At 43.6% G+C, this 20,096-nt stretch overlaps 1 protein-coding gene across 3 annotated transcripts in view; it reads right to left on the reverse strand.

Annotated features, from left to right (window-relative positions):
* The window catches only part of LOC130294003 (stabilizer of axonemal microtubules 1-like), a 31,800-nt gene extending 13,672 nt beyond the window's left edge, over nucleotides 1–18,128 (reverse strand). The window contains exons 1-6 of one of the 3 annotated variants that reach the window (XM_056543355.1): nucleotides 18,023–18,122; nucleotides 17,574–17,691; nucleotides 13,039–13,148; nucleotides 6,651–6,790; nucleotides 6,248–6,470; nucleotides 4,601–4,723 (exon numbers count right to left, since the gene is read on the reverse strand). In XM_056543355.1, coding sequence (XP_056399330.1) covers nucleotides 4,601–4,723; nucleotides 6,248–6,470; nucleotides 6,651–6,790; nucleotides 13,039–13,148; nucleotides 17,574–17,620 — 643 coding nt within the window. In that variant the 5' untranslated portion in view covers nucleotides 17,621–17,691; nucleotides 18,023–18,122. Of the gene's footprint in view, nucleotides 1–4,600; nucleotides 4,724–6,247; nucleotides 6,471–6,650; nucleotides 6,831–13,038; nucleotides 13,149–17,573; nucleotides 17,692–18,022 lie in introns of all 3 variants that reach the window. The other 2 variants (XM_056543356.1, XM_056543357.1) reach the window with 2 other exon arrangements.
* Nucleotides 18,129–20,096: the final 1,968 nt, after the last annotated feature.

A 20,096-nucleotide genomic window follows, 5' to 3' on the forward strand; every position in this document is an offset into this window, starting at 1 on the left:
AGAATCCATTTCTGCAGAGGTCTGGAGTGGAACTTAGCCCAAGGTTAACAGTCCTAGGACCGACATGGCAAATCTTAGGGTACAACTCCTGAGAGCAAGAAGTTGACAAATTTGATCCTGTAGTTTTTGGATCTTCTCCCTGGGAAGGAAGGACTGTGGGGCTACTGAATCCAAGAGGATTCCTAAAAAGACTTTCCTGCAACTTGGTAATAAGTTGGATTTGTCTAGGTTCAGGATGAACCTGAGCCATTCTTTTTATATGTTCCTTCAGATAAGGAATAGAGTCTGCCATAATCAATATATATCGTCTAGATATGGAATTACAAGAATTTTCTCCTTCCTGAGAATCGCCACCACCTCCGCCATAATTTTTGAGAAAATGCGGGGGGTCGAGGAGAGCCTGAAGGGCAGACAGACAAATTGAAAGTGGTGGACTCTGCAGTTCCACTGAATGGCGAATCTTAGAAAAAATTGGAAGTCTTTGTGAATAGGTAGGTGGTAGTAAGCGTCTCTGAGGTCTAATGTTGCCATGACTGACCGCTTTTTATTAGGTGAATGGCTGACCTCACTGTTTCTATCTTGAACTTTCTGTATGTTATTAGTTTGTTCAAGGGTTTCTGATTGATGGTAGTCCTGAATTTCCCAATTGGTTCTTGACTAGAAAAAGACTGGAATAGTAAGTAACCTGAGCCCCTCTGGTCTTTTGGAATTTCTATGACTGCCCCTAATCCTAATAGATTCTGGACTTCCTAGAGAATTAAAGCTAGGGGACCTGAGGATTGGTTGGTTACCACAAATCTTGGGGGAGGGGGAGAGGAAAATTCTATCTGGTAAACCTCCTGAATTATGTTGATTATCCAAGGGTTGGGAATCATTGATTCCCAAATGGGGGCCAAGGATGACAGTCTCGTTCCTACCGGAATGGCGTCATTGTTTACCTCCACCAGTGGTGGAGTTTACCTCCACCAGGCTTCTGGTTGGGGTTAAACAAGAAGCCTCTTCCTCTACCTCCTTTACTGTAAGACCCCTCTAAAGGACTGATTAATTTGAGAAAAGAGACGAAAAAGGGGTCTTTTTTGGCTGAGTTTTCTCTTTGGGAAAACCTTTTTTTGTTGTCAGAGGCCTTCTCTAGGATACTCTAAATCTAAATCAGGTCCAAAAACAAATTGTCCATGGAACGGAAGAGAGGCCAATTTGTTTTTGGAGGTAACATCACCTGTCCGGGATTTTAACCATAATACCCTTCTAGAAATATTAGACAGAACAGCAGTGCAGGCAGATAACTCGTCAGATTCTGCAGATGCATCAGCTGGAAAGTTAGTAGCCATTTTAAGAATAGGCGGACTTTTGATTATATCCTATTTAAAGTATCGCTCTGTAAGTGTAACTGATGTTGGTCAATCCATACTCCCAAGGTTCTGGCTACACAGGTGGAAGCTACATTGGACCTAAGCAAAGTAGTTGCTACCTCCCAGGTCTTTTTCAAGAGACTCTGCTTTTCTGTCTATTGGATCTTTCAATTGGGAGGAATCTTCAAATGGTAATGAAGTATTTTTGGCTACCTTGGCTATGGGAGGATCGACTTTAGGAATAGTATCCCAGCTAGAGGAATCAGACTCGGTAAAGGGATAACGTCTCTTTATGCCTTTGGGAATGAAGGACCCCTTATCATTGATGATTTTATGAATATTAGGATGAAGAGGGAAAGAGGAAGATTTACGGTCACCTAGACCACCAAATAATTCATCCTTAATAGTTCTAACCTCTTGTACATCTTCAAGATTAAGGGTGGCTCTAACAGATTTAATGAGCTCATATATGCCTTCAGAATTAAACAAAAATTCCTTAAACCCTGTATCCTCCTGTGAGCTGCTACCAATGGTCATATGAAAACCCAGGTATTTAAGGGGTATTCCAGGCCAAAACTTTTTTTATATATCAACTGGCTCCAGAAAGTTAAACAGATTTGTAAATTACTTCTATTAAAAAATCTTAATCCTTCCAATAGTTATTAGCTTCTGAAGTTGAGTTATTGTTTTCTGTCTAACTGCTCAATGATGATGTCACGTCCCGGGAGCTGTGCAGTTCCTATGGGGATATTCTCCCATCATGCACAGCTCCCAGGACGTGACATCATCATTGAGCAGTTAGACAGAAAACTTCAGAAGCTAATAACTATTGGAAGGATTAAGATTTTTTAATAGAAGTAATTTACAAATCTGTTTAACTTTCCGGAGCCAGTTGATATATAAAAAAAGTTTTTGCCTGGAATACCCCTTTAACTTGGTAAGTAGAAACAATAATTAAATTAGAGGAATAAAGAAAAAAAAATATATATATATATTATACCCCAGCAGGAAAAAGGATCTCCTGCACTCTGAGCTCCTTCCTGAATTGGGGAACAGGAAAAACACTGGGAATGGAGAGGAAGGGGTGGGGTTTTAAATTCACAGGTGTGTTTCCTGTCCCAATTAAGCTGAGGCAATCTCAGGGTCCTGTCATGGAGACGACAGGGGAAATTCTCTTTCATTTAAATATTAAATGTGTAGCCTATGTAAAGTATCATTTACATGTGGCACACATCTTAATATAGGGATAGTCCTGGCTAGATGCCTGTAGTTATGAGCTCATGGGGAATTCACAAAACAGAGGCATCCAGAGAAATGCATTGAGTTGTAGTTTTTGCATTGAGCCATACATAAGTTCCATTTTGAATTGTTGGCATGACATTAAACAGCTACACATACATATACAACACAAATAGAGAAACATAGCCGCACATCCACCATTTGTATTTTGATCTACTTGCTTCTCAACATAATTAAAAAAACTATCAGGTTGTTAGTATACATTTTGATCAAAAAGTACAAGCCCACTCGCCACATCAAAGCCACCAATAAGGGTAAGGTTTCCTCCAAACATTCTCCCAGCCCTCTGGTAGGGAGCACATGGTAAGTGTTCATAATGGTGTGGTGCTCTGTGGCGGCCATTGTTTCTGTGATGCTTTGTCTGTGGGGTGGTGCGGTCCAGAGCCAGGGGCTTGATCAGGCAACAGTATGGCTGCCTGGCCACTGGGTCGTTCCCCCTGAGGGCATGGTGTCTCAGAGGCTTTGGTTGCTTCCTGGTGCTATGCCAGTGTTAGGTTAAGGACCCACTCTGACTAGGTGGCCTTGACATGGGGAGTGGGCTTGTGCTTTTTGATCAAGATGTATACTAACAACCTGTTAGTTTTTTTTTATTATGCTGAGAAGCAAGTAGATCAAAATACAAATGGTGGATGTGCAACTATTTTAACCAAGCAGCGAATTTCCCTCTGTATATATTACTATATATATATATATATATATATATATAGTTCCCTACAGAAAAATGTAAAACAAAAAAAAAAAAGCCCCCCCTTTCCCATTTTACTAATAAAACATGTGAAATAAACATATTTGGTATGGCCACATGCGGAAGTGTTTGAGCTATTCAAATATAATGTTAATGATCTTGTACCGTGATCGACATAAACAAAAATAGAAAAGCCCAAAATTGCAGTTTTTTTTTGTCACATTACATCCCCCCAAAAATGTAATAAAAGTGACCAATAAGTCCCTGTGGATGTAAAAATAAGAGCATTATAGGTAATGAGTAAAAAAGGAAAATGCAAGAATGAAAATTACTGTGTCCTAAGGGCAAAATGGGCTGTGTCCTTAAAGGGGTACTCTGGTGGAAAACTTTTTTTTTAAATAAAAATCAACTGGTGAAAGAAAGTTAAACAGATTTGTAAATGACTTCTATAAAAAATTCTTCCAGTACTTATTCCTCTTATACTACAGAGGAAATTCTTTTCTTTATGGATTTATTTTCTGTCATGACCACAGTGCTCTCTGCTGACACCTCTGTCCATTTTAGGAAATGTCCAGAGCAGCATATGTTTGGTATGAGGATTTTCTTTTGCTCTGGACAGTTCCTGACTTGGACAGAGATGTCAGCAGAGAGCACTGTGGTCATGACAAAAAATAAAAAATGAAAAGAATTTCCTCTTTTGTATACAGCCGCTAATAAGTACTGGAAGGATTAAGATTTTTTAATAGAAGTAATTTACAAATCTGTTTAACTTTCTGGCATCAGTTGATTAAAAAAAAAAAGTTTTCCACCAGAGTACAAAGGGGTACTCCACTGCCCCTTCATTCGAAACATTTTGTCCCGAATGCTTAGAGCGGACTGCTGGGGTCGTGGCGTGATGTCACAAGGGGCGTGGTCATGATGTCACGACTTCTGCCGCCCACACCCAGTGTTCTAAGAGATCGTGCTTCACAGAGATCGTGGGGGTCCAGCTGTGGGACCCCCGTGATCAGACATCTTATTCCCTATCTTTTGGATAGGGGAGAATATGTCTAGGGGCAGAGTAAAACTTTAATGGGTTAGAAGTCCTGGGAAATCTCTGCAGCCTGAGAATAAAGCAATCAGGAGATTTAACTTTCCTATAGTTTTAGTTAACATCTAATGACATGAGTAACAAGTCTCATTGAAATATCTCCATCTATTTGGAAGCCATCTGGAACATACATGAGTTTTATATTTATTAGAGGGTAGCTTATGTTCTTTTATTTACCTTCCATGGTCAGGTGATCTTGTAAAGCTTTTACTAGTTCCACCCTCTTCAGTTTTTTCTCTACAAAATGATCTTGGGTTGTCGTTTTCATGTCCCGAGTATCCCCAGGAAAGAGCAGAGAACCTGTTTGGAAAAGTAGAGGTCAGAAATGTATTAAAACAATCATAGAGTTACCTACGCCAATGTTATTGGGTTCAGTAGAGGATATAATGATTTATGATGTCTAATGTTATGGCTTTGATGGAAGGACTAGTCCAGTGCTGAAATATGAAGCCAAAGCTGCGATCGTCGGTACGGAGCCCCGACTCTCCCACAATGTGGCGCATCACGATCCCCGTCCCCTCCATATATGTCTATGGGGAGCCAAAGATTGCCGAACGGCTCTTCCATAGAGATATATGGAGGGGGCGGGGGTAGTGTTGCCCCACTCTGTGGGAGAGCCAGGGCTCCATATAGATGATTGCGTGGAGGGGTATAAGTTTTTCGGTACTGTCAGGCATGAGACTTCTTCTTTAAGGATATATTCACATGTTGTGGACAGGCTGCAGAGTTACTGCAGATTTCTTGCAGATTACAAGTCTAAATCCACAACAAATTGCAGTTTATAAGTAACATGTGAACATACCCTAAAAGAGTTTTTTAAGGCTTAACAAGAAAATTGGCAAACACAGGCTAAGACTTTATTCACACAACGGTATATCTGTGCAGATTTAGCAGAACGTCAGAAATTCCCCTGAAATTTGCTGTACATTCATTTCAATGGGATTACGCTGTCCCATTCAGACATCGGAATTTCCGCGAACACAGGAATTCTGGCAGAGTTCCGCAATTTGCTGAACGGGATTTGCGCGGAATTGCGGAACTTCCGCCTTGTGAACATAGCCTAAGAGGGAAAATTAAAAAAAAAACTGGTACAAACCCCTCCAGCTGCCCAAAAGTGGGTGGATTATTTGCGGAATTGTCACAGCATATCTACTGCGGAAAATCCACAGCGGAATTTGCTACCATTGACTTCAATAGGTCAGCAGTAAATCTGCCATAGAGGCAGATTTGCAGATTTTACTTCAGACCCATTAAAGTCAATGGTATCAAAATCCGCTGCGTTTTTTCTGCAGCAGATACGCTGCGGAGATTCCGCCCATAATCTGCCCTTGTGAATGTACCCTAATAGAGGTTCTGTTGCAATAATGCCTTAAGAAAAAATACCTAAGCATCTATCTCTCATACATGCAATAACCAAAGGAAATAAGCAGTGGTCACCCTTTGGCCTAATTTAGCCATGTTCCTAACATCCAGACTAGACTATAAGAAAAGAGTCATATGCATAGCTGGTTCTTATCTGTCTATTGCGACCACCACATTGATTAAACCACACATAGGGGCACACAGGTCCCATGTTTTTATGACAGATTGTAGTCCCAGAGGTAAGACCCTCATCAAACATAAAGGTGTCCCATAATATTCCCCGTGAATATATTTTAAATTGTGTCACCCAGAAAGAGTAAAGAACTATGCTGATCACCATATACTTGGAAGCAGCCTATGGGTTGGAACCCTTTCTTATGAAGCTACTAATTACCCAAACCCTGGATTCTTGGTTATGTGATCGCTCTGTCCGGAATGTCACTTTCATCACTAGCTTGGTACCTGCAAGAGATGGCAGTTCTCCATAAAGCGGTTGCCGCTCTGCTTTCCATTGCTTGTACTGTTCCATATTTGTTGTGCTTTGCTGAACACTTTGTAGAGGTACTGACCGCAGGTTATCGGGGGGACGTGTGGGCATAGTTCTTTCTGCCTCTTTAGGAGGATATTGAAGGCTGTAAACTGTCTGGTTCATCAGGGGCTCCTCTGGGCTCTGGTAATAGCCCTCCTAGGTATAAAATCGAGAGTACATTTCTTACCAGCTCTCTTGGCACTAATGTGTCGTATGCCAGTAAGACATAGGTCCAGTTTTTTTGCTTTTGAACCCAAAGCAATGATCTCCTGATATATAAAAGACTGTTCGGTACATTATACAATGTAAAGTGTATACTTTAATTTTCATACTTACAGCAGGTATATAGGGCTTTGGCCTTCCCTCTAAAGGCCTGGGTATAAATTCAGTCCTCTGTGTGGTTGTCAAGTTCATAGGTGGAAGGTTGCGAGGAATCGGAGTATGGAGAGGCCGTTTACTACTTCTTGGAGGCATATCTGTGAGATGAACAGTGCAGCTTACTTATAAACCTCACATCTAGAATATAAAGCAAAGCTACAGATATACATAAAAAAATACCTAAAGCAGAGAATGTTAATCCAAATGCATCAATGCATACATCTTATTTGAATGCACATTCCCCATCTTTATTTCTGAGATTTTACTCGTTGACGTAAATGGTGTTGAAACTCGATAGTGTGAACGTACCCTAAAGGGGTTATTTAGGAACAGAAACACATAGCAGCTTTCTTCTAAAAAAACACGTCATACCTGTCCTCAGGTATGACGTGTTTTTTAGAAGTGCAGTAGAATCCCATTTAAATCAATGGGACTCTGCTGCTGTGACATTCAGCTGCGTGAACATGGCCTAGCTCTACAAACTGACTGAAAGGAACTCCACACCTAGGACAAGCTGCATTTCAAGTAAACGCCACTAACCGTCCAAAAAAGTGAAGACAAATTCCGCAGAAAGTGCGATCTATAGTTCCCTATTGATGTCCAGCCAACATCTTACCACAATCCTTTTTTAAGGGAAAAGAAAATTTGGAGACACTGAGAATTACATTATGGGCCCATAAGATTTCTCTGGGCATCGTGTTACATGTACTTACAGCATAGAAAATACAGCCATGTGCATGATGCCTGAGGCTGATCTCTATGGCAAGAAATGGAGTGTTAGTTGCCACACTAACCATCCGGTAATTGTAATCATTGGCAGTGTGCGTTCCGCTATAACAGATTTCATCTGCACATTCAAATTTCAGATGCCCGCTTCCCGAATGTTATAGCCAAGAATAAAATATGGAAAGAATCGCAGGAAATAATATTACTATGTCATACATCTTTATTTCTTTATTTGCACCCTAAGGCACCCTTTTCTGTTTACTTGGCAGTTTATGACATACGTCTACAACATTTGTGTCCTGATTTACTGAAGTGTTCCTCTCTGATCCTCAATAGAAGGATTATATTTTTGGAACTTACTCATTGAATACAAAGAATCTATTGTGGAGGCAATACTGACTTGTTATTGAACTAATTGAAAAAGTCATTTACAGATATGGATTTTAACCCCTTAGCCCATTTTCACCTTAACCCCTTAAGGACCGAAGGTTTTTCCGTTTTTGCATTTTCGTTTTTTCCTCCTTGCCTTTAAAAAATCATAACTCTTTCAATTTTGCACCTAAAAATCCATATTATGGCTTATTTTTTGCGCCACCAATTATACTTTGTAATGACATCAGTCATTTTGCCCAAAAATCTACGGCAAAACGAAAAAAAAAATCATTGTGAGACAAAATTTAATAAAAAACGCTGTTTTGTAACTTTTGGGGGCTTCCGTTTCTATGTAGTAAATTTTTCGGTAAAAATACTAAATAATAATAAAATTACACCTTATCTTTATTCTGTAGGTCCATACGATTAAAATGATACCCTACTTATATAGGTTTGATTTTGTCGTACTTCTGGAAAAAATCATACCTAAATGAAAAGGGGAGTGATTCAAACTTTTCATAGGGAAGGGGTTAAATGATCTTTATTCACTTTTTTTTCACTTTTTTTTTTGCAGTGTTATAGCTCCCATAGGGACCTATAACACTGCACACACTGATCTTTCACATTGATCACTGGTTTCTCATAAGAAACCAGTGATCGATGATTCTGCCGCTTGACTGCTCATGCCTGGATCTCAGGCACTGAGCAGTCATTCGGCGATCGGACAGCGAGGAGGCAGGTAGGGATCCTCCAGCTGTCCTGTAAGCTGTTCGGGATGCCGGGATTTCACCGCGGCTATCCTGAACAGCTCCCTGAGCTAACCAGCATACTTTCACTTTTGACGCGGCATTCAACATTGAACGCCGCGTCTAAAGGGTTAATAGCCCATGGCACCCCGATCAATGCCGCACGCTATTAGCCACGGGTCCCGGCCGTTGTTAGAGGCCGGGCCCGACCCGCTATGACCCGTTATAGATCGGGAGCGGACACATGACATACCGGTACGTCATGTGTCCTTAAGGAGTTAAGGACTCAGACCTATTTTGCAATTTTGACCACTGTCACTTTAAGCATTAATAACTCTGGTATGCTTTTACCTTTTATTTTGATTCTGAGATAGTTTTTTCGTGACATATTCTACTTTAACATAGTGGTAAATGTTTGTCATTACTTGCATCCTTTCTTGGATTCTTTCTTTTTTCTAACTTTGAAACTTTCTGCTTGTAAGGAAAATGAACATTGCACAACAATTATATATTGATTCACAAATACAAGGGCCCACATTTATCATTGTCTTTAGACAGTTTTTTGTGTCTAAAAAAGGGGCAAAAAAGGCGCTAGCAGGGTTTTTTGCGCCTTTTTTGCGCCTTTTTTTGCCCCTTTTTGTTTACACCTTTCTGCCGATTTTGAGTTGCAATCCACTGATTTTGGCAATAGACATGATATGGAAGGGATTTATCATTGCGCCTTTTTGTAAAAAGGAGCAAAAAAAGGCGCAAAGCCACTGAAAAGTCTCTAAAACTACACCAGCCCAGACATGGTGTAGCTTTTTGGTGTATGTATAGACAGAAATTTCAGAAAATGTGACCTGCACGAAATTTATCAAATGCTCTTTGACCATTTAATAAATTTGGTGCTCCTACACATTATCAGCACACAAAAAAAAAGGTGTAAAAAAATGCTTCACTTACACTGCAATGATAAATGTGGGCCAATATGTCTATTTTATGTTGCCATCATAAAGGTGACATGTTTTTGAAGACATTAGAGGGCTTCAAATTATAGCAGCAATTTTCTAAATTTTTACAAAAAATTCAAAATCTGAATTTTTCAGGGACCAGTTAAGTTTGAAGTGGATTTGAGGGGCATTCATATTAGAAATACCCCATAAATGATCCCATTATAGAAAACGACAACCCTCACAGAATTTAATAAGGGGTGCAGTGAGCATTTACATCCCACTGGCATTTGACAGATCTTTGGAACAGTAGGCTGTGCAAATGAAAAATTACATTTTTCATTTTCATGGACCACTGTTCCAAAAATCGGTCAGACACCTGTGGTGTGTAAATGCTCACTGTACCCCTTATAATATTATGTGAGGGGAGTAGTTTCCAAAATGGGGTCACATGTGGGTATTTATTTTTTTGCGCTTATGTCAGAACCTCTGTAAAATCAGCTACCCCTGTGCAAATCACAGTGGCCTTCAATTCCGGACAAATTTTCTCTCCAAAAGCCCAATGGCGCTCCTTCTCTTCTGAGCATTGTAGTTTGCCCGCAGAGCACTTTACATCCATATATGGGGTATGTTCTTACTCAGAAGAAATGGGGTTACACATTTAGGGGGGCTTTTTTTTTCCTATTTTCCCTTGTGAAAATGAAAAATTTAGGGTAACACCAGCATTTTAATAGAAAAAAAAATAAAAAATTTCCTATCCAACTTTAACAAAAATTTGTCAAACACCTGTGGGTTGTTAAGGCTCACTATACCCCTTGTTATGTTCCTTGAGGGGTGTAGTTTCTAAAATGGGGTCACATGTGGGTATTTATTTTTTTGCGTCTGTCAGATCCGCTGTAAAATCAGCCACCCCTGTGCAAATCACCAATTTAGGCCTCAAATGTACATAGTGTGCTCTCACTCCTGAGCCCTGTTGTGCGCCCGCAGAACATTTTACGCCCACATAATAGGTATTTTCGTACTCAGGAGAAATTGCGTTGCAAATTTATTTCCTTTTACCCCATGTGAAAATGAAAAGTATGTTGCAACACCATCATGTTAGTGTATAAAACTATTTTTTTTTACAATAACATGCTGGTGTAAACCCCAACTTTACATTTTCATAAGGAGAAAATTCACACCAAAATTTTTCATTTTTATTGGGGGGGGGGGGGGGGGGTTGGTTGTATACTGTGCAGGGATATATGTATATGTAGTGTTTTACTTTTTATTTTGTGTAGTGCAGTGTGGTGTTTTTAGGGAACATTCACACGGCGGGGGTTTACAGTGAGTTTCCCACTGGGAGTTTGAGCTGCATTGGAAAATTTGCTGCACCTCAAACTTCAAGCGAGAAACTCACTGTAAACCCCAGCCAGTGTGAATATACCCTGTACATTCACATGCTGGAGGGGGATGTAAACCTCCAGGTGTTTTAAAACTACAACTCCCAGCATGCCCTTTGGCTGTCCGTGCATGCTGGGGGTTGTAGTTATGCAACAGCTGGAGGCACACTGGTTGCAAAACAATGGGAGTTTGTTACTTTACTCAGTGTTTCGCAACCAGTGTGCCTACAGCTGTTGCAAAACTACAACTCCCAGCATGTACGGTCTATCAGTGCATGCGGGGAGTTGTAGTTTGCAACAGCTCTAGGCATACTGGTTGCGAATTACTGACTTAGGTAACAAACTCCCAGTGTTTCGCAACCAGTGTGCCTTCAGCTGTTGCAAAATTACAACTCTCAGCATGCACTTACAGCCGAAGGGCATGCTGGGACTTGTAGTTATGCAACATGTGAAGGCACACTACTGCAACTCCCAGCATGCACTTACAGCCGAAGGGTATGCTGGGACTTGTAGCTATGTAACAGCTGAAGGCACACTACTGCAACTCCCAGCATGCCCTTTGGCTGTCAGTGCTTGCTGGGGGTTGTAGTTATGCAACAGCTGGAGGCACACTTTTTCATAGAAAAAATATGCCTTCAGTTGTTGCATAACCACAACCCCCAGAAGGCACAAACTAAAAAAGGGCATGCTAGGAGTTGTAGTTGTGCCTTCTGCTGTTGCATAACAACAACTCCCAGCATGCCCTTTTGTGCATGCTGGGAGTTGTTGCTAAGCAACAGCAGGAGGCCAGCCTTACCTCCCCGCTGCTGCATAGAAGGGTAGGGGGAGTGAATAAAACTTAGCTTTTAATATCTTGCTTAAAAAATATAAACATATAAGTGAGCAAAATTATGGAGCAGAACTGATGTTTTCTCTCTACTACGAAGACACAGTATAATAGACTCAACTGTTAAATTAAAATAGTGTCACAGTGTGTCATAATAGTATGCAATTATCCCCACAATATCCGTCACGTTTCGGTCACTGTAGGTGACCTCCTCAGGGACTAATGGGATATCAGAGCAACCAAATATATCTACAGAAAGAATCAATTCCTGCAGTGCAGAAAAAGCAAACACACACTCTTAATACAACAGAGGGACTGGTGATACACTGCCAGCCCTCATGGATATTTAACTTTAATGCCACTGTTTCCCCACATCTAGGGGTATGCTGAGAGTGGATACATGTACACCTTTCTTCGGATCCGGTCAACCGGTTAGGCGTCTAGAATAGTCTCCGGTGCGTACGCACATGCTCCCCACTGCTGCTGAAGCATCTCCAGGCCTGTTGCCACCGCTGCTGACTCTGCTCCTGGGGCCCCGATCCCACTGCTGTTGCCGGGGATCGGGGCTCCCGCTCAAGGTACAGACTCCTGGCACCTGCTCTCGGCCCTCCGGAATAGGGGTGGAGCAGGTGCCCGTTAGGGACACCTCCACTGCAGGAGTGCTGATCCGTTGGCCAGTAACGGCTTACAAAGCAGGACGATTGTGTGGTGGCACCAGTGCCACCTCACTCCTGCTGCTAAAGGGTGATAGGTGCCGTCACAGACAGCACCTATCACCCTTTTTTTTCCGGGTCACCAGGGACCCAATTGACCCGTAATCGCCGCAAATCGCCGATCTGAATTGATCGCCGACCTGGGGGGGTCTCTTCCGGTGACACGACCGGCTGTGACAAAAATTCCCACGAGCGTACAGGTATGCCCTGGGACCCTAAGGATCGGGAATGCAGGGCATACCTGTACACCCTGCGTCCCCAAGTGGTTAAACATATTACATGTTTTGTTTGTGCCCATGATGCCAAGTTATAATACTGTGTAATATGCTTCTTTTACCTCTATGCGCCACATTGTCCTGTTTTCACACATGGGACCAACACACATTTTAAATAAGTCCTTGGGCCTTAATAATCCACAACAAGAAACCCTGAAAACATTTGTCAATCCTGGACTTGTAAGCTCCTCTTCTCTAGCAAATACAACAAAGTGTACCTTGAGTGTAGGTATAATAACACTGAGGTGCAGCAACAAGGTACGGCAATCAATCCGATGACATTTGTGAGGCATTGTAGAAGCCTTTTATTGCAAGATAGATTTGGACTACTATGCTTTTATTTATCAGATATATATAAAAAAATGATCACTTACTCTTTGGGGTGTTAAATGTGGCCTTGTAGTGGGTGATATAGCATTCGCCATTTGTCCCTCTGCGCTGAACATGTTGCTGTTTTTTGCAATCCTTGTGATGTTTGTGCCGCCTGTAGAGATACAATACAAACACAATGGTTTTACAAACTATGTGCCGTGCCCATCGCAGTCATCTGATCCAAATGTACATGGGGTATATTCACACCTACTTTTAATCAATATAGAGAAATAGCTGAAGTCTGTAGCATCAAATCCTCTGTGTGAAATCCGCAGCGGATAAAGTAGGTGTGAATGTACCCTTAGGCTAGGTTTCCACACAGGTTTTTTTCTGGCGCTTTTTTGATACCTGTCACTTCAGTATTTGAGCCAAAATCTGAAGTGGATCCAGTAGGAAGGAGAAGAATAAGTTATTTCTTTATATTCTGCATTTATTAATACTCATGACTATGGCTCAAAAACTGCAGTCGTAGTTTTCCAAAAAGTGCCGGAAAAAAACCTGTGTGAAAACCTAGCCTTACAGTGGTTGGTGCTGTAGTCACAGTGTATGGACAGGCACGTACGGCTGTGAATAAACTGTACAGATCTCACAATATTGGGGCAGATGAAATGGATTTATATAGATGTAGAAAAACAGCACATGGTTTTACAGCTAATTGTGACAGTTTCACAGTGTGGGATTCATGCTTTGTGGTTATGGTTGTTTGCAAAGAACTGTATCTCAAACAATAGGTCTGAATACACTCTTAGGAAACAGACAGGGAAGGCGTGAGGCTAGGTTCACACATTTTAGAAGTCAGTCAGAGGTATCCATTAACATTCCCCCAAAACGGGATGTTGAAACATACTTATAATGGAGGGCAGTGGGCACCATTCATTTTAATGGCACAAACAGTAGTACATTATACAGTATACAGCAGTGATCTTCAACCTGCGGACCTCCAGATGTTGCAAAACTACAACTCCCAGCATACCCAGACAGCCATCGGCTGTCCGGGAATGCTGGGAGTTGTAGTTTTGCAACATCTGGAGGTCCGCATGTTGAAGACCACTGGTATACAGTATACATTCCTAACAATTCTGGCCATTAAAATGAATGGCACCAGCTGCTCTCTGTTACAATATAGGTTGACACAGTGGCGTTGCGACCCGGGTGCGGGGGGTGCGGAGCGCACCGGGTGACACCAGCCTGGAGGGGTGACACCACGGGCGGCAGCACCCCCCCAGTCCTCATCTGCACACGTCCGCCAGCACCTCATCCCCACCCACCCCCGGTCCTCATCTGAGCGGCCCGCGGGGTGTCCAGGAATCGCGCTGCAGCCACTGGCTCTTTAAGAGCACCTCGCGGTGGCTGCTTGGGAGAGAGTGACGTGAGCTCACGTCACATCGGCGACCGGCATGAGCGTGGGCCTGTTCAAAGCATAAGGCAGTGCGCGCGCCCATAGAGGAGCCAGTTACAGCCGCCGCAACCCTACCGAACTTATCCGGTCCGGTCCAGACTGAGGTAAGTAAAAGCAAAGGGGAAAAACTACAACTCCCAGCATGTCCTCACTGTAAGGGGATGCTGGGAGTTGTAGTCATGCAACAGGAGGCTGGTGGCATTTTTACACCAGCTGTTGCTAAACTACAACTCCCACCATGGGATTTGTAGTTTAGGAACAGGGTGCCCCCAGCTGTTGCTAAACTACACCTCCCACCATGGGATTTGTAGTTTAGGAACAGGGTGCCCCCAGCTGTTGCTAAACTACAACTCTCACAATGGGATTTGTAGTTTAGGAACAGGGTGCCCCCAGCTGTTGCTAAACTACAACTCTCACCATGGGATTTGTAGTTTAGGAACAGGGTGCCCCCAGCTGTTGCTAAACTACAACTCCCATCATGAGAGTTGTTGAAGGGGTAAATTAAATGGCACAGGTGGGTGGGGGTTAATATAATGGCACAGGGGGAGGAGTGGGGTTAATGAAATGGCACAGAAGGAAGGACAGGGATTAATGAAATGCACAGGGGGATCAGAGGGGCCATCTCAATTCCCAATCCCCCCTATGCCATTTCAATTACCCCCCCCCCCCCATGCCATTTCTTCCCCTCCCCCTATCAGAAGGAGGAGGGGGGTTAAAATGTCAAAGAGGGGATCAGAAGGGGGAATTGAAATGGTTCAGAAGGGGTGGGGGTTTAGAATTGAAATGGCAAAGATGAGGTTGGCAATGGAGAGCGCTGGAAAAATGTCTAACATGTTTGTCCCGCAGATGCGGAAGAAAGGAAGTTTTCTCTGGAAGAAGAAATCATGGCGGCTTGAGCCGGATGGAGAAGAAAAGAAAAGAGGACGACGCTGATCAGAAAACATGTAACTGTGAGTTCCTAAATGCAATTGTAATCACTTATACTATGGTATACAGATCTGTATACAGCTGGTATATACCTCTATATGGTGCTGTTTATAATCACTTACATGGTAGATATATCCTGTGTACAGATGGTATATACCTCTATATGGTCACTGTATTGGGGGGGAGCTGTGAGGTAAACTGCCATATATATACATGCGTGTTTGTTCTTTCTTTTTTTTGTGGGGGGGGGGGGGGGGGGGGGCAGCATTCCATTCTTGGACCCAGGCAGGACAATGCCTTGGGCTGGCCCTGCCCCCCTCACCCCCCCAGTCCTCATGTGCGTGGCTGCATGTGCACCACCTGCCAACCTCACGTCCTCACCTTACTGGGGGGGGGTGGGGGGGTAGGTATGGGGTGACACCATTTTCCATCGCACCGGGTGACACCAACCTTAGCAACGCCACTGGGTTGACATCCTATTTTTGGCGGAATGCTGACTGATAGCTCTGACGGACTACTAAAACACAACATGAACCTAGCCTAAGTTGTAGCTGAAAGCTGTGCCAGCTCTTAGGCAGAGGTGCAAGGGCAGCCATTGATGTACCAGATTTGTTCGAATGCTTACACCTCTTTGTAAATCTATGTTTACTTAGAGTATACATGCTGGGTGTCGCACACTTACCTCCCCAACTGTACAGCCCAGTGTGAGCTGCGTCCGTCCGCACTGATCTTTGCAGAACAGATGGGAGACCAACGCTGAACTTACATTTTAGGACAACATATGAAGCACCGGTCTTAGTAACTACCACCATTTATGTTATGTTCCTGGTTTTGTATTACATAATTGCAATTAAATCTGAACATGTGAACACAGCCTTAGGTTAAGATCAAAATGCGTTCCTGCCCCCCCATTAATCGCATTCATTAATGTATACTGTTAATGGGGGTGGCGGACCCCATGCGCTTCTATGGCCAAACAGAGTCAAAGAAGCGATCTGGTTGCTATGGGCAACTGCACCACTCCTTCTCTACACAGGTGCTTGATAAATCTCCCCCTTAGTGTGTGCTAGGCTGAAATTCTGTTCCAAGTTTTCCTGCCGGATACAGCAGCCGTTATCTTCAAATGCTTAACCCCTTAAGGACTCAGCGTTTTTGCATTTTTTCCTCATCACCTTCTAAAAATCATAACGCTTTCAATTTTGCACCTAAAAATCCATATGATGGCTTATTTTTTGTGCCACCAATTCTACTTTGCAGTGACAATAGTCATCTTACCGTAAAAAATCCACGGCGAAATGGGAAAAAAAAATCATTGTGCGCCAAAATTGAAGAAAAAATTTCATTTTGTAACTTTTGGGAGCTTCCGTTTCTACGCAGTGCATTTTTTGGTCAAAATGACACCTTATCTTTATTCTGTAGGTCCATACGGTTAAAATGGTCCCCTACTTATATAGGTTGGATATTGTCGCGCTTCTGAAAAAAAAAATCATAACTACATGCAGGAAAATGTATACGTTTAAAATTGTCATCTTCTGACCCCTGTAACTTTTTATTTTTCCGCGTATGGGCCGGTATGAGGGGTTATGCTGCATTACAATTACATGTCAGTATGTACTATGTCAGTGTTTCGCAACTAGTGTGCCTCCAGCTGTTGCAAAACTACAACTCCCAGCATGCCCGGACAGCCGAAGGCTGTCCGGGCATGCTGGGAGTTGTAGTTTTGCAACAGCTGGAGGCACACTGGTTGGGAAACACCCCACTAAAGTGCTGTTTTTTCAAAATAAGCAATGCTTCTAGAGAAGAATATGTCCACCATGCAATAGTCGAAGTGGAGGATTTCACATGAACCACAAGAGCAAGAAACCTTGTAAAATCGGAGGCATCCAAAGCTACAAAAACTTGCCTCGTGCATTGTAAAGATTTCTGTATTTCAGATAAAACTATTCGTATCTGCAGTCCTATGTAAAGCCACGATCACAATAAGTCGCGCCTCATGAGATTGATCTCCGCTACCTCTCTGCGCCTGCATAATACAGACACAGATATGCACATAGATCCCTTACTGTCGCAGCCTACCAAAAAAAAAGTTCATACAAAGTTTCATCTAACATCGATCCTACAGACATATTCTCTTCTACGCTGATCCTATTCTCTAGAACATTGTGCGGTCGCACTACAAGCTAAACGTAGACGCGCTGTTTATTAGCTCACCCGCAGTCGCACAGCTCGCAGATACAAGAAACCGATGAAGGATCCATGTCCTAAAGTCCACTTATTGTGAATGCAGGAGTTTTTTGCGTTTCCATGGTCCCTGGTCTTCTCCGCCCCTCTGTAGAATATAAAAGCCGGTTTTACCAGAGGAGATTGAGGCAGCTTATTGTGTGGCCGGGAGCCTGCGGTTTGTGTACCTGACAACCTCCCAGCAAACAGTGACATAGTACAATGGTACAGGCAGGCAGAGGACATAGTTAAAAAAGAAAGAGAAGGGGTAGTGGTATGCCAGCAGGGTACAGCGCCCGCTTCACATCTTAATATGTGGCATTGCTGGTTTTCGAATATTTATATTGATTTTGCAAGAAAAACGCCATTGTGTCGGGCGGCTCATAGTGTGTCGAGAAACAAATAACATTCAAACCAAACGTCTGACATTTTTTTTTTACCTTGCATGAACCTTTTGCTAGGACATTATGGGGAAGATTTATCAAAACCTGTCCAGAGGAAAAGTTGCTGAGTTGCCCATAGCAACCAATCAGCTCGCTTCTTTCATTTTTAAAAAGGCCTTTTCAAAAATGAAAGAAGCGATCTGATTGGTTGCTATGGGCAACTCAGCAACTTTTCCTCTGGACGGGTTTTGATAAATCTCCCCCTATGTTGTTGAATTGTTACTGTAATATAGACTTTGTATTTTCTCTGTTTTTTTTTTTATTGCTGAGCATGTTATCTTCATTTCTTTAGACAACCAGGCAACAGATGCTCCCATTTTCCCCTCCCCCAGTTTACTGCTATTTTGAAAAAATAAAATAATATGGGGAAAACCTGCAATATGATAATTTTATACAAATAAGCCTTTAGGGCAGTGGTTCCCAACAAGGGTGCTTTCGGCTGTCTGGGCATGCTGGGAGTTATAGTTTTGCAACCACTAGGGGGCCTTCTGTTGGGAAACATTGCTTAAGGGGGTACTCAGCCCCCTAACATCTTATCACTTATCTAAAGGATAGGGGATAAGATGTCTGATCGCAGGGGTCCCGCCAAGGGGACCCCCGCGATCTCTCCTGTAGCACCACAATCATGAGCTGCACGGAGAGAAGATCGCTCCATGGCTGATGTCGGGCTATACAGGGGCTGAAGTATCGTGATGTCACGGCTCGGCCCCATCGTGACATCACGCTCCACCCCCTCAATGCAAGCCCATGGGAGGGGGCGTGAAAGCCCCCACGCCCCCTCCCATAGACTTGCACTAAGGGGTCAGGGTGTGACGTCAGGATACCCCGGTCCCTGTATTACCTGTCATCAGTCATGGAGATCACAGGGGTCCCCAGCGGCAGCACCCCCGCGATCAGACATCTTATCCCCTATCCTTTGGCAAAGAGATAAGATGTCTAGGGGTGGAGTACCCCTTTAAGGGTATGTTCACATGCAGGGGCATAACAATAGGGCTGTAGAGGTACCAGTCACACCAGGACCCTGTGACCCATAGCAAACCTCTCTTGCTCTGGACAGTTCCTGACATGGACAGAGGTGTCAGCAGAGAGCGCTTCCTGTGGAACACAGTAGCCAGGAGCAGTTGTGTGTGAAGCAGCTTTGGGTGTGTCCCTTTTTGTGTTTCTCCAGAGTTCCAGAGGCAGAGCAGGTGATTCACCAACCTTTCCCAGGGGTGTGGCAGGCTCCTTGGGAGAGTTTTCCCTGCATGGAGCCCCTGGCCTCCACTCCCCGTTCTTCCAGGCTGGCGGGGGGTGGAGAGAAAACAGCGACAGCCATTTTTCCGGCCGGAGGAAGAAGATCTGGCAGAGTCTGCAGCAATGCAGGCTCGGCTCCTCCGGCAATGGGTGCCAGCCAGAGATCCAGTGGAAGGAAGGCGAGGAGGCAAAGTATTGAGTTGTGGGCTGAGAGAGGGCCCGAAGAATCCAGCGAGACCTACTGCTCCCGCATGACCGCACGGTTTGCGGAATACGACCGCTGCGGTAGGGAGCTTAGGTTGATGAGAGAGGACCTGCGTGGAGCCCAGAATCTGGCATGCTCTGGGTCCAAAAAGAATAAACTGGAACAGAAAAAGAGGATTGCAGCCCTGAAGAAAGACATTGCAAAGATGGAGGAGAGGAGAGCAGAGATCCTGGAGGGAAGCGGTCTCTTCAGGGAGAAGATGGAGAACCGGGATCGGTTTGCCGCCATGAAATCCCCAGGTAAGGTGGAGGTGGATGATGGGGAGAGTAGTGGCGGTGAAGAAAGAGAGGATGGTGGTGTTGGTGTAAAGGAGGAGGAGGTGGAGGAGAAGAAGTTGGAGGAAAGTGTACAGGTTGTGGAGGATGATGTATTGCCTGACCCTACTCCCTGTGACACCCAGACCACTAAGACTCAGGACAGCTACATAGAGCCGGCTCAGGTGGCACTACCGCTAAGCGATAGTGAGGATGATGATGTGGAGAGTGAGGCTGGGGGATTGCTGAGGGCTATAGTGATGCAGGAGTCCCCAGCCCACCTCCAGAATTTTACATTTGGTGATGACCAGTGTGATGA

This window comes from Hyla sarda, chromosome 10 (genome assembly GCF_029499605.1).
Source record: "Hyla sarda isolate aHylSar1 chromosome 10, aHylSar1.hap1, whole genome shotgun sequence".
In the NCBI taxonomy this organism is placed as follows: domain Eukaryota; kingdom Metazoa; phylum Chordata; class Amphibia; order Anura; family Hylidae; genus Hyla; species Hyla sarda.